The sequence below is a fragment of the Mercurialis annua genome, linkage group LG6, assembly GCF_937616625.2.
Source record: "Mercurialis annua linkage group LG6, ddMerAnnu1.2, whole genome shotgun sequence".
Classification (NCBI taxonomy): Eukaryota; Viridiplantae; Streptophyta; class Magnoliopsida; order Malpighiales; family Euphorbiaceae; genus Mercurialis; species Mercurialis annua.
This window is the reverse complement of record NC_065575.1, coordinates 15,943,780-15,956,456: the sequence shown is the minus strand read 5'-3', so window position 1 is coordinate 15,956,456 and position 12,677 is coordinate 15,943,780. Positions and strand designations below refer to the sequence as shown.

At 33.3% G+C, this 12,677-nt stretch overlaps 2 protein-coding genes across 2 annotated transcripts; one reads left to right on the top strand and one right to left on the bottom strand.

Annotated features, from left to right (window-relative positions):
• Positions 1 to 3,537: 3,537 nt before the first annotated feature.
• On the bottom strand, positions 3,538 to 6,633 carry LOC126653911 (uncharacterized). The gene is made up of 10 exons (XM_050347908.2): positions 6,333 to 6,633; positions 6,169 to 6,260; positions 5,979 to 6,086; positions 5,681 to 5,763; positions 5,391 to 5,524; positions 4,952 to 5,001; positions 4,701 to 4,793; positions 4,257 to 4,348; positions 4,048 to 4,154; positions 3,538 to 3,864 (listed from the first exon to the last, which is right to left on the bottom strand). Exons 1-10 carry the CDS (start codon positions 6,531 to 6,533, stop codon positions 3,823 to 3,825), a joined length of 1,002 nt encoding a protein of 333 aa, XP_050203865.1. The 5' UTR covers positions 6,534 to 6,633; the 3' UTR covers positions 3,538 to 3,822.
• Positions 6,634 to 8,125: 1,492 nt separating this feature from the next.
• Positions 8,126 to 9,908, top strand: LOC126687661 (uncharacterized). The gene is made up of 3 exons (XM_050382218.1): positions 8,126 to 8,544; positions 8,623 to 9,427; positions 9,510 to 9,908. The coding sequence occupies exons 1-3, from the start codon at positions 8,126 to 8,128 to the stop codon at positions 9,906 to 9,908; spliced, it is 1,623 nt and encodes a 540-aa protein (XP_050238175.1).
• Positions 9,909 to 12,677: the final 2,769 nt, after the last annotated feature.

Sequence of the window (12,677 nt, the reverse complement as noted above, 5' to 3'; positions counted from 1 at the left end):
AATACATCGCATTATATATGATTTGCTCGTATAAGATATTACGTTCGGTGAATTCGATTACATGAATGTTGTTATATTCATCGTTTTGAATATGAATATCTAGTGTGCGATCCGAAGAAACCAACTACCTATTGGGTGTCAATAGGCTGTGTGATCACCAGTATTTGAGTCAGTTTAGCGTGTCTAGATTGTCTATGAGATTACGAAATGCGCATATGATATGAATGCGATACGAGCGAGAACTCGGTTACGGTGTAACTTGAGCCCCGTATCTAGTGGGTTGGACCCACCAGTGAGTTGGACTCACACTTGGGATTAAGAGATAGGTCGCGATCGACGAGGTAGAGTGTGAACACTCGCGGGTCGGGCCATTTGGATCAGTTTGATTCGAATATTCGGAATAAGATAAGTTAAGAGTTTAAGATTAGGGTTTCGGACGGATCTGTTATTATGAGTGTTATGTTATTTTCATATTATATTGAGATAAATATATATGTTTGAGTATGCTATGTGTATTTTGATAATACCGATTATAAGTTGCATACTCACTCAGTATTTTCTCAAATACTGACCCCTCACTCTGATGTTTTCAGGTAGCCGGAGTCGGATCAGACAAACCACCTTCATTGTGCCATAAGTCGTTGGACTTGCACAAGTATGAGTTCCTAGAGCTGCAGTAGTCAGTAGGCGTCAATAGAAGAACTGTGATTTGATTTCAAGTAATTGATTTTTTAATGTAAACTCTAACATGATATTTTAATAATTATAAATGTATTATTTAAAAGAGTTTTTCGAAAATATTTTGTATATAATATTATACTTTTAAATGCGAAAAATTATTAGTGGTTTTAGGCTTGCTACGGATTTCGGAGCTATCACTCCCATTCCCTAACGCTGGTCTCGGCTCAATAATTTGGGTCCTGACAGCTTATAAAAATACGGGGTATTACAATATGTGATAAATAAACACTTGGTTAATGAGACATTTAATTCAAATAAAACATATTACGAATGAGATTTATTTATACAAGTATACAAACAAAGTGATCCTAGGGAACATACTACTAACAATAAGCTTGTTATGTGTTATCAGGCATGAAAGTGTGTTGACGCTTAACCATGAAGTAACAATGCAAAATTTAATGTATGATACTTAGTTAAGCATGTGTCTTATGGAGAGCTAATGCTCTTGCCTATATAAGGAGAGAAAATGTGGATGTGCAAAGTACTGCAACACTACATATTCTCTCATGAATTTATGCTTGAAACAAGCAAAGCGTAGAACTATAACTATATGCAAGAGCTGTTATGGAAGTTGCTAATTATTGAGAGTATCAACTTACTCTTTTAAGTGATTGTTTTGAGAACTCTAGGGTTACTTGAAGAAAGTTCAAGTATAAAGTTATACATGTTCATAAATGGCTTAACCCATCTAGAGGTCCCTGTGCTTACACTTTTTTTTCGTAGGTCCTTATACTTCATTTTTGTATTATCTGGTCCTTCTACTTACCTATTTTCGATATGCATGTCCTTTTTGAGTTTTTTCCAGTCCCTCTACTTACAAATGTTTTTTCCTCCAGTCCCTATACTTACAATTTTTTTTTCCTCCAATCACACAAAATGATTGGAAAAAACTCAAAAAGGACCTGAAAAATAAAAATAGGTAAGTAGAGGGATCATATAAGACAAAAATGAAGTATAAGGACCTACGGAAAAAAAAAGTGTAAAGTACAGGGGGCCTCTAGATGGGTTTGGCCTTCATAAATCACAAAAGCAATAAGACTTGGTCACATTTTTAAACATCCAAGCAAGGAGATGATCGTGGTGAGAGTTGAGCCTTGGTCTTTTGATAATAGGAACCCGAGCGGATCACTTTTGGGACTACAATAATGATTGGAAAATTGACAGAGATACTCTTTTTTGATTCCTAGATGCTTGCTATAAAAATAGATGATACATTGTTCCTATATGATCGTGTTTATGTGATCAACACCCGAATTGTGTATTTTGATTTTAAATTGAGGTATACGATCTGGACTCTCGCCCCCTGCTGTACGCTTTCAGGAAAGGCACTTGCGCCTCTTTGGAATGGTTGTAAAAAAAAATCATACTTTTTTTCAATTTGGGTCAACTTTCATACAAAAACACAACTAAATAAAGCCAATTAAGATTTGAAAGAAATAATCACAGATACATAAAAATCTGAATTTTATTCTAAAAACGGATCTAAAAAGTGATTTTGAGAATCTACGACTTATAAAGAAAGAACATTAAAAGCTTATAAACACGTAAGCAAATCAAGTGAAGCACATAATTAAGGAACAAAAAAAACTTACGCGATATGTTTGGAAGTGGTTCAAATCTTCGAATTTTTTGATTTGATTAATTGAATTTCATGTTCTTGATTGAATTTTAGACTGAATATAGGCTGAAAATTATAATACTTTGAGAGATTCAACATATTAATATTTAAATGATTTATCTTTTATCGATAACTGCTCTCCCCTTTTAAAATTGGCTTAAGATAGCATTTTATAGGGGGTCATTAGCTAGGTTTAGGGTTTGGTTAAGGTTTAGCTATCTCAATGATAAAATTAATTTATTAAATTAACTAGGCGAACTGCTGAGAATTTGGTAAAAGTGCAACTTTTTCCCCTAAAAGTATAAAATGTGGCTAAACTGGCTATGAAGTTATAACTTTCGCACATTATTTTATTCAAATCTTGTAATTGAACAAATTGACCCACAAATCTAAAATTTGGGGATTAATTTAATTTTTAATACTTATATCTGCAGTTTTTTTTTTTTGAATTTTAATGGGTTATTTTCAACAACTACAATTCAATCTCTCAAATTTACTATGCGTCAATTTAGTCCTTTGAATTTCTTCAAATGGATCGACAGCTCGTCACTTTGACGTGTCTCTAGAAATCATCATTATACACTCGCTTTTCTTGCTATCCGTAACAGAAGTGTTTACAGTAGTATTCAAACTCCATTCACTAATTTATATAGTTGCTATTAATACATGATGGAATCTGATCACTGTCTGAAAATTGAAAAGGTGTCTCAGACTAATTCTTGTAATTAATAATATTATCTCAAAATTTATTAACAGGAATGCCATTGCTCTGGATCGTGCGTCTCCCAGCACCGCTAACTCTATCTAAAATTGCAAACAATTGAATGAATAGTAAAAGGGTAATGATGTGCAAAGGCATTCTCCGGCCATTGAATCTAGATTAGTATTTTAAATTTTTTGCCTATCCAATTTGGCACAAAAGATGAATAGTTAACCAAAGATCAAAAAAAAAAAATCAAGTTCGTGGTTTTGAAAAATAATCCACACTTTATTAATTTTTGATCAATTTAAACCTCATCCAAACATCAGTCTTGATGTTAAAAGATGTAAATTGATCTATTATTGATAAGTTGAGGGTGTTTTTTGTTTAAAACCACGAGTTTAGACTCTTTGGATCCTATGTATCAAGTTCGAGGAACAGAATGAACCTTTATTGATTTATAATTAATGAAAGATTTTGATCCAACACCTACAACTTTATTGCACTAACGCAGTCTCCAAATCATTACCATTTCTTATGAATTTTAAACAAACAAATTTGTTAATCAAATTCTGTGATAAACATCTTATGTCGTTTCACTTAATGTAATAGCAAACTTTACATAGCCACATCCTGCACCAAACCTTTTTCTAATTTATACTGGCTCGTTTAAACACTTGTGCAAAGAGGCAGAAAAGCCCCATATGGCGTACGAGAAATTAGTCCTGGACTGCTTGATAGATAAGGTTCTTGGCCACTCTCAGGTTGCCTGCAATATTTCTTTGATATCATATCCTTGAAGCTGTGCACATACGACAAACAGAAAACGCAGAATTGCTTATCTTATTCAGTACTTTTGGCTGACAACAGCAACAAAATGCTACTACGATCAACATTTGCTGCCTTACTATGATATATAAACAACAAAAGGCCAAATTTGAAGCCAATCAATATATAAATTGCCAAGGAGAAGGACGTAATGTACCTGAAGCAAGGTAAGAATCAAGATTACCCCTGAGTTCCAGAAAGCATGAATTGTAATTGAGGTTGCAAGGTTGCGAGTTTGAGCGTATGATAATCCAAGAGCGGTACCTGGGACAGTAATGAAGTTCCTCTCACGTTTGGAATATGTTATAATATGTGTTAAATTGAAGTCGGAATATGACGCACAGCAGTCTCCATGTTAGAAGTTACCTAACACAAACAGCTGAGGAAATTCTCCAGGAGTTAGATGCGCTATTGCAAATACGGCAGCACTGATCAAGACAGCAATTGGTGTCGGTACCCTGCAGAAAAATGAGAGTATATGACTCATATAGACAGAGGGAGCTGGTAAGAAATGGTCAGATAATCAAAGTGGGAATAGGAAAATTAGTTTCGATTCACCAATATAATTAGTACTACCATGTAACTCTTTTTGGTACGTTAAAATAGTAATCTTACAAATTCTTTTTGCTCTCCATCAATCTCAATTTAAAGTCACAAAATCAAATGTGATGTTCATTTTAGCATCCTCATTGTCTAATTGCTATATTATTGCAGTTTAAAACAATAACATAAATCCCTCTCTATCCACACCCATATGCATGAAAGCAGACTAAAGGAATGCTTAGTTCAAAAGAGGTGACAGAACAATACCACTTTGTCAAAGAAACCATGAAAAATCCTCGAAAAATAGTCTCCTCTAGAATTGGAGCAAGAACACCAGTGATGACCAACAAACAAGCAGTGCTACAGTGGCAATCCTTATGATTAGTTTCCTTTTTTAATAACTAGGCCAAAAGATGGAAAGACTTGAGAGTACACCTCACTGGAAAGCATCATTAGCTGCTTACGCATGTTGAACTCACAAGATATATGACGTATGGAAAACGCGTTGCTTTAAGTACCTGATACTTGAAGATCCAATTAAAGGAAGAAGCCGAACAAGCGCATCAGTCTGTAACCGCATTACATAGATGAAAAAATTTACCTCGCATTAGATAGAAAATCTCTGATATTCACAATAATCCATACAGAACATCAACTGAGTCAATGCCTTTATTTAAGAAAGCAAAGTACAGCTAATAATAAATTCTATTTCCCCCAAATAAACAACTCGTTAGCTTGTTTTCAATTTGATCTATGGCTTTTAATACTAGACTCAACGAAGGATTTGCACAGCAACACAAATTTCATTAAATGTGGTAAAGTAATGAAGAATAGATTGTAGCAAATGACTATGAAAGAAAAATATCCATGATGGTCTTTCAAATATCACAATGATAACTATCATTATATCCTTGCACATACAGATAGAAACAATTTCAGCGAAAATTAATTTGTAACCTCTCTTTGTGGAGGCTCGCCATTTATTGTAGACATTGCAATCCCTGTCAACGCAATAGCAAGTAGAGCCCCGACAAGACCAATCACTGCCCATAGAAGCCACCCATTTTGTAGATTGAAAGGTTCCCTCAAATCTAAAACAGCAAAATTCTACATTATATCTAAGAATTAGAAAAATGTAGATTTTAAAAAGCAATGCAGGAATACTAAGAGACGGTATTTCATCCTATTCCAGCCTAGGCAATCAAATTGATGGGATCACACAATGCATAGCATTTAAAACATTATACCATAGCGAAAGATATCTTCAGGAAGTGGTTGGAACGCGTTGGTGATACTATAAATAACTCCAAGTACAACCGCGGTGGTAATGCTGCATCAAAGTAAAAAGGAAACTGTAAGAAATGTTTCATCCTCTGGATTAAGAACCTTAACACCGAGTTGGTACCACCCATACTTCACCGCTATGTTAAATGGAGCATAGCACATTTACGGATTTCTTAGTTCCAATGTATTCTAGTTACAATCTGTTCACATTCTAAAGCAGCATTCCTAAAATAGAAACGCGATTGTCGAAAATCCAAATACCTTTGGTCCAAAAGCAGCAACTCGGCCTTTTCGTCTAGACTGAGTTCTTCAATTTTAATTCCTAGGAGCGGTACAGCAGCTGTCTCTACGAGTCCTGTCAAAGCAAAACTGCCTGCCGAAAAGTTAGCATCTTTTCGAAAAACCAATGCCAAGTAAGGGATAATTAAGACATGAATGAAGAAAAGGAAACCTTAATCCGCAAGCGAGTGAGGTTAAGGAAGCAGTTTGCCATTGCCAAGGCACATTCCATCTCTGAAGTATAGGCCAATCCGATCCATCTTCCTAATGAAAACACATTGAACTCATCAAAATTGTTTGAAGAAGGTGAAGTATGAAGAGTAGAGAAAAACAAACCTCCCCATTGGAATTTTGACCAGCGCTGAAGAAGCAAACTGAAGCTAACCTTCTTCTATCTGAAACAGGACAGGATTTCAGAGCACCAAATTTAGTTGACAAATTTGGTCTGGTGAGCACAAGCGGGTGACTGTGTAAATGTAGTTTAGGAAAATCAGAGATACAGTAAACAGACGACTGGGCAGCACAAGAAAGCATCATGTTGGAGGGGATAAGGCTAATGTTGTCTACACTTTAATTGGTTTAATTTCGTAAAAATACCCACACTTTATGCGCCACATCAATTTAATTAGTGATGGCAAATGGGTGGTTTTGAATGAGCGATTTGGGTTTGAATTGGACAATTTTATATTATGGTTTTGGGTTGAGTTATTTTGAATTTGATTGAGTAACTAAATTGTTATATGTTCAATTAGGGTTTAAAAAAGAAATTGATTTAATTTGGTTGGGTTCAATTAGAAATTGAAAATAAAAAATTCCTCTCAAAAAAGTAAAAATAAAAAATTACACGGAATCTCTCAAAATTTTAATTGTTTATGTTAGTGACTCGAGTTTTTTTTAGCATAAACTCTTCAAGTTTTAAATCAAGTTTTCATGTCTACCTTTTAATAATTAACCTTTTTATTTTAACCTTATGGTCTATTATAACTTGTTTATGTTAGAATGTTTCCAAGCTCAAATTTTTAGAATTATAGATAGGTTTTGTTTAGGTTTGATGCTTTAATCAGTTAACCTGAGTTCGATTTAAAGGTTACAAAGTGTAATTCGGGAGTCACGTTCAGATACAAATTAATCTGGGAACATAAGGTCCTTACGGGATTTACTCGCAGATAGGTACTAATCTAGGAACCTATAGATTCAAGTGGACTAGTGTCAGGTGGGTACAAATCCGGGAACCCAGAGGTTCAAGCAGGAGTAGTGTTAAAGTTAAAAGTATCAATTTGGAGGTTAAGGAATCAAAGTAGAATTTTGGTACTTGATTTTTGATTTGTTTGATAAATGATATGTACTTCATTGAATAAAATATTTCAGCTATTTATAGAAACAATCCTTTTAAATAGGAAACCCTATTCTAATAAGACTAAAACTTTTAAATAGGAGATAAATAAAATTTAATTTATTAGACTAAATGGGCTGCACACCTAAATAAGCTCATTTTAGCCACACAAATCGCCTAAATGGTCCTATATAATATTTTTAGAGAAAATTACACAATTGAACTAATCATGTTCAATTACTATAAAAAATGCTAACGTTCTCATATGTTTACTGATGGAGAACGTGAAGGGTACTTTTGTAATTTCTGATTTCTGCAATACTACAGCAGAAATATAGTTTTTTATTTTTAGTAGGAGTCCTATTTAGTTAGAAGTTCTATTTAGCTTAGAAATCTAGTTAGTTTAGAAGTCCTATTTAGTTTAGAAGAGGATTTCAAATCCTATTAGTATTAGGATTAGTTTTAAGTCTATAAATAGCTAGTTTATTGTTATGTTTCGGCACTTAATTTTGATAATAAAAATAATATTGTTTTCAGCAATCTTTGACGAATTGTGCGACTCAATTCTCTAGGTGTGCCTCCTAGGCATTCTAAGTGTGACTCTTTGAAGTTTTCTTTATTTTCTTTTAATTCTTATTGCAGATCTGATTTCCAGATTATTCTAATATGAAATTCAGACCTAAAACCTCAAATTATTCATTAGATTAACCCTACATCAGCCTTACCCAACCTGTCCTACATCAATTTTGGTATCAAAGCTTCAAGATCCTTGAAGCAATACACAAATTCCGTAAGAATGGTGACGAATGCTGAAGTGAAATCAAAGATGGAGGGATTTCAGCGACAAATAGATGAGATGCAACAAAATAATGAGGTTGTTTTTGCTGAATTACGAACTGGGTTGACTAGTACTACAAATGCGTTGGAAACAAGGTTCAATGAGTTGGCAACAATGATACGGAACCTTCAACTAGCTCAACAACAGGCTGCTCAGCCTATTATTCAACTTCCAGCTGCTGCAGGGAACGCCCATCAATTACCAGTTGTAGGCAGAAATAACAGGGAACATCCCAATTTTCAAAACCGACATCACGAGCAAGATATGGCTGGAGACATCACCAAGAAAGTTAAAGTAGATGTTCCGAACTTTGAAGGCAACATAAGCCCTGCAGTATTTTCTGATTGGCTGCATAGTATCGAATCTTATTTCGATTGGTACAACATGGAGGATAATCGAAGAGTCCGATTTGCCAAGATGAAGCTGATCGGATTAGCAAAAATATGATGGTATAGTGTTGAGTACGAACTAGAAAGGGCTGGACTTCCACCCACAAGTACTTGGCAAGATTTGAAAGCAAGATTGCGAGAAAAGTATATGCCTTTTAATTATCTTGATAAGATGCGAGAACAGGCATATGCCTTGAGGCAAGGAAGCATGTCTGTGACTGAGTATATGCAAAAGTTTGAAGAATTAACAGTACGCAGCCAACTTAAGGAAGATAATTTGCAAACAATGGCTCGATTCAAAGCGGGGTTAAGAGTTGATACTAGGAGAGAGTTGTTTAGACAACATCTGGCAACTTTAGATCATATATTTCAAGTGTCTCTTGATATAGAAGAAGGTCTGAATCAGCCCCCTCCAAAGCAATTTGGAATTCAAGCCGAAGAGGCAGCAACTCAAAAAGGATTTGGAGATAATCGAGATACCAAATTTAACAATTCACAACCATATAATCGCTCTAACAACTCGAAGCCCTCCTTCTCAAATGGTACAAATTCTAAAAATAGAGGTAATGAATGTTTCAAATGTGGAGAATCCGGACATATGGCATATCAATGTCCAAAGAAGCAAAACTTATTTATTAAAGAAAAAAGATTGGATGAAGAAGGCGCATCACAAGATCCTAATTTAGATGAATTCGAAGGTTATGAGGATGATGATCTACAAGATGAGGGTGTTGATTCTACTTTTCTTTCAGTTGTGAGGCGCATTCTAACAGCTCCTAAAGCTGAAAAAGAAGAAGATTGGCGTCGAACTTCAATTTTTCAAACTTTAGTACATTGTGGTGATCAACCAAAGAAGCTTATTATTGATGGAGTAAGTTGCATGAATTTAGTATCAACCTCCACAGTAGAGCGTTTGAATCTTTAATCCGAACCACATCCTCATCCTTACAAAGTGGCTTGGATCAACAACTCCAACTATTCCCGTCACTCGTCGTTGTCTTGTTAGCTTTAAGTGTGGTGGTTATAGCGATTCAATACTTTGCGATATTGTTCCTATGCATGTAACTCATATTCTTCTAGGTCGGCCATGGCTTTACGATCACAATGTGCATCATAATGGAAAGGAGAACTCATACTCTTTCTCAATTGGAAAGACAAACTATGTTATGAAACCAATGAGTTCCCTTGATATTAAGAAGTACAAGAACGGTTGTCAGCCATCAACTAAAATGAAAGGCGATGGTCAAAAGAAATATCTTAATATCCTTACCAAGAAGAAGTTTGAAGTAGAAAACAAAAATATAAATTATGTTCGCTGCCATTGCAAGGGAAGTGGAAAATTCAGCAGTTGAATCAATTCTTTATGATCAATTTCATGCTTTTAACTCGTCGGAGTCGGGTTTTTTTTAGCAGGGGAGAATGATGGAGAACGTGAAGGGTACTTTTGTAATTTCTGATTTCTGCAATACTGAAGCAGAATAATTTTTTATTTTTAGTAGGAGTCCTATTTAGTTAGAAGTTCTATCTAGCTTAGAAGTCCTAGTTAGTTTAAAAGTCCTATTTAGTTTAGAAGAGGATTTCAAATCCTATTAGTATTAGGATTAGTTTTAAGTCTATAAATAGCTAGTCTATTGTTATGTTTCGGCACTTAATTTTGATAATAAAAATAATATTGTTTTTCAGCAATCTTTGACGAATTGTGCAACTCAATTTTCTAGGTGTGACTCCTAGGCATTCTACGTGTGACTCTTAAAAGTTTTCTTTATTGTCTTTTAATTCTTATTGCAGATCTGATTTTCAGATTATTCTAATCTGAAATTCAGACCTAAAACCTCAAATTATTCATTAGATTAACCCTACATCAGCCTTACCCAACCTGTCCTACATCAGTTTATATTCATGCTAATTTTCAATTTACATTAGAGAGCTAATTACGGGAATTGTTTTCGCTTTTACATATTTCTTCCTAAGCCTACACGTGGAAAATAAATCATCCCTTCCATTCACTTCTCACCTCTTTTTACATTTTCTTTCTTCTCCACCACTTCATAGAAACTCACCCATCTCTCTTCATTCAAGTCTCATATCCTTTTCTTTATAACGCTTACAACTTACAAACAACAATTCTTCTTCTTTCTTGATCATCATTTTAATTTATTGATCATGAATAAGATTATTTTTATTTTCAACAATCAAGATTTCATTATAAAACCATCTTCCCATGCTATCTAAAAAGAATTATGTCTTCTATTGATGACGTTGAAAGCTTTTTTTAAGTTGAAAGTTTGGTTGAGAAGTGGGGAAATGGGTTTTGATATATTATAATTTTAATTAAAATTTATGCGCTGTTTAATTAATTAAACTTTGAAGAAGTGAAAAATTAGAGAGATATTTTTTGGGTTTAGATTATTGAAAGCCATGGGAAGCATAAAAAGTGATTCAGAATGAGAGAGATGATATGTAGCATTGTTCTTGCAATGAAGCAGGAGAGGCTTTTTTTTTCTTTGAAATGTTCAGAAATTTTTCTGCAATTTTTGTGTGGAGTGATGATGATAATATGCTGAAATAGAAATTTGTTAAGAGTGGGAAAAAGAAGGGTAATTTGTTTTGGAAGTCATTATACTTTTTAAACATTACAAAATGGTGACCGAACTTCAAAACGTAACATTTTAGTTACTATACTATTTGGTTATGTTAAGATAGAATGATTTTTGATCACTGAAGAAAAATATTTCGAGTTGATTTTTTCTTGATTGTGTGTATATATAAAATATAAGGTATTATTTGTCATAAATAATCAAAATTTGATTACTACATATGTATAACTTACCCGTAAAACACTTAAAAACCTCCTAAAATAATACATTTAAAAGTTTAGTAATCATTTTGTTACGTTTTAAAGTTCGGTCACCATTTTGCAATTCTTGAAAAGTATAGTGACCCCTTAAATTAATTACCCGAAAAATAAGAAAGAAAGAAAGAAATTGAGTCTCTGCTGTGATTTTTTTGTTTTGTTGTATAGATCTAAGGTTCAATTTTTATTAATGAGATTTTGTTTTCTCGTATCCACCAATAATAGTCTAGTCTTTGTTCAATTGAAAATCTTCTATAAAGGTGAAAAATAATGTAATCTAATGTATCATATTTTAATCTAGAGATATTTATCATGGTCAAATTTTATACATATTTTAATCTAGAGATATTTATCATGGTCAAATTTTTCTAAATAAGATGATTTGATTTTGAATCTTTGATGCAAATGATGTCTATAAATGGCTGAGATCATATCATCAGGCAAAATTTAAAATCAAATATGGGTCTTGATCTAATTTAATTTTAGTTAAGGTTTATGGTATGTTTGATTAATTTTACTTTAAAGAAGTGAAAAAATAGAGAGAGATTTTTTGGGTTTAAATTTCAAAAGAACCATTGGCTGTTGTTTCACTAGAACTGATGCATTCTAACACAAAAGTAAAAACATTGTGATTCTTGATGTATAAATAAGAAACCTACTTCTAACTTTAAAATGTTCATTTTGCCCACATGTGCTCGATAAAAATTTTCTGTTGAATTAAAGTTTTTAGCTCATAAATTAATACGAGGAATGAGATATTTTATATTTATTTTTCTAGATACATATAATTGATGTGAATGAGATGTTTTTAAGATGTATTTAAACTATTTAAGAGATTTGAGTATTTTTTCACATAAAATAATATAAAATTATAAATATTTATATTTTCCAAAAAAAAGTGTCAAAGTAGGATACATTTTAGATACATCTTATATGTATAATTTATTGTCTAAGAGCTTATTGCCTTTTCATGTTAATTTTATATATTTGCTAAATAATTTGTCATATGTATCCATCTAATAAAGAAGTTTGCCAATGTAATGCTTTAGATACCAAATCAACTTATTATTATGCTTGAGAGAATGTTACAAAATGAGAATATTAGTAAAGAGTCTTGTTGTATGACAAGTTTTCAATCAATGGGGGAATCAGCTAGAGGGAAGGCAGACATGTGTTCGAAATTATCTCTTAACGACAACCCTAATGAGGTATTGATTCTTGATGACAGTCACATTATTCAGCAACCTGAACGAACCCAATTTACTCT

Bases quoted from the DNA above. Each gene is read 5' to 3' on its own strand.
- LOC126653911 (XM_050347908.2), bottom strand. From the start codon at position 6,533: ATGATGCTTTCTTGTGCTGCCCAGTCGTCTGTTTACTGTATCTCTGAT. The intron at 5,764-5,978 runs GTATTTGGATTT...ACTTTGATGCAG, and splicing joins TTGCTGCTTTTGGACCAAAG to CATTACCACCGCGGTTGTAC. The intron at 4,349-4,700 runs GTATTGTTCTGT...ATTTTTCTGCAG, and splicing joins ATGGTTTCTTTGACAAAGTG to GGTACCGACACCAATTGCTG.
- LOC126687661 (XM_050382218.1), top strand. From the start codon at position 8,126: ATGGTGACGAATGCTGAAGTGAAATCAAAGATGGAGGGATTTCAGCGA. The intron at 8,545-8,622 runs GTACAACATGGA...ATGATGGTATAG, and splicing joins ATCGAATCTTATTTCGATTG to TGTTGAGTACGAACTAGAAA. The intron at 9,428-9,509 runs GTAAGTTGCATG...ATCCTTACAAAG, and splicing joins AGAAGCTTATTATTGATGGA to TGGCTTGGATCAACAACTCC.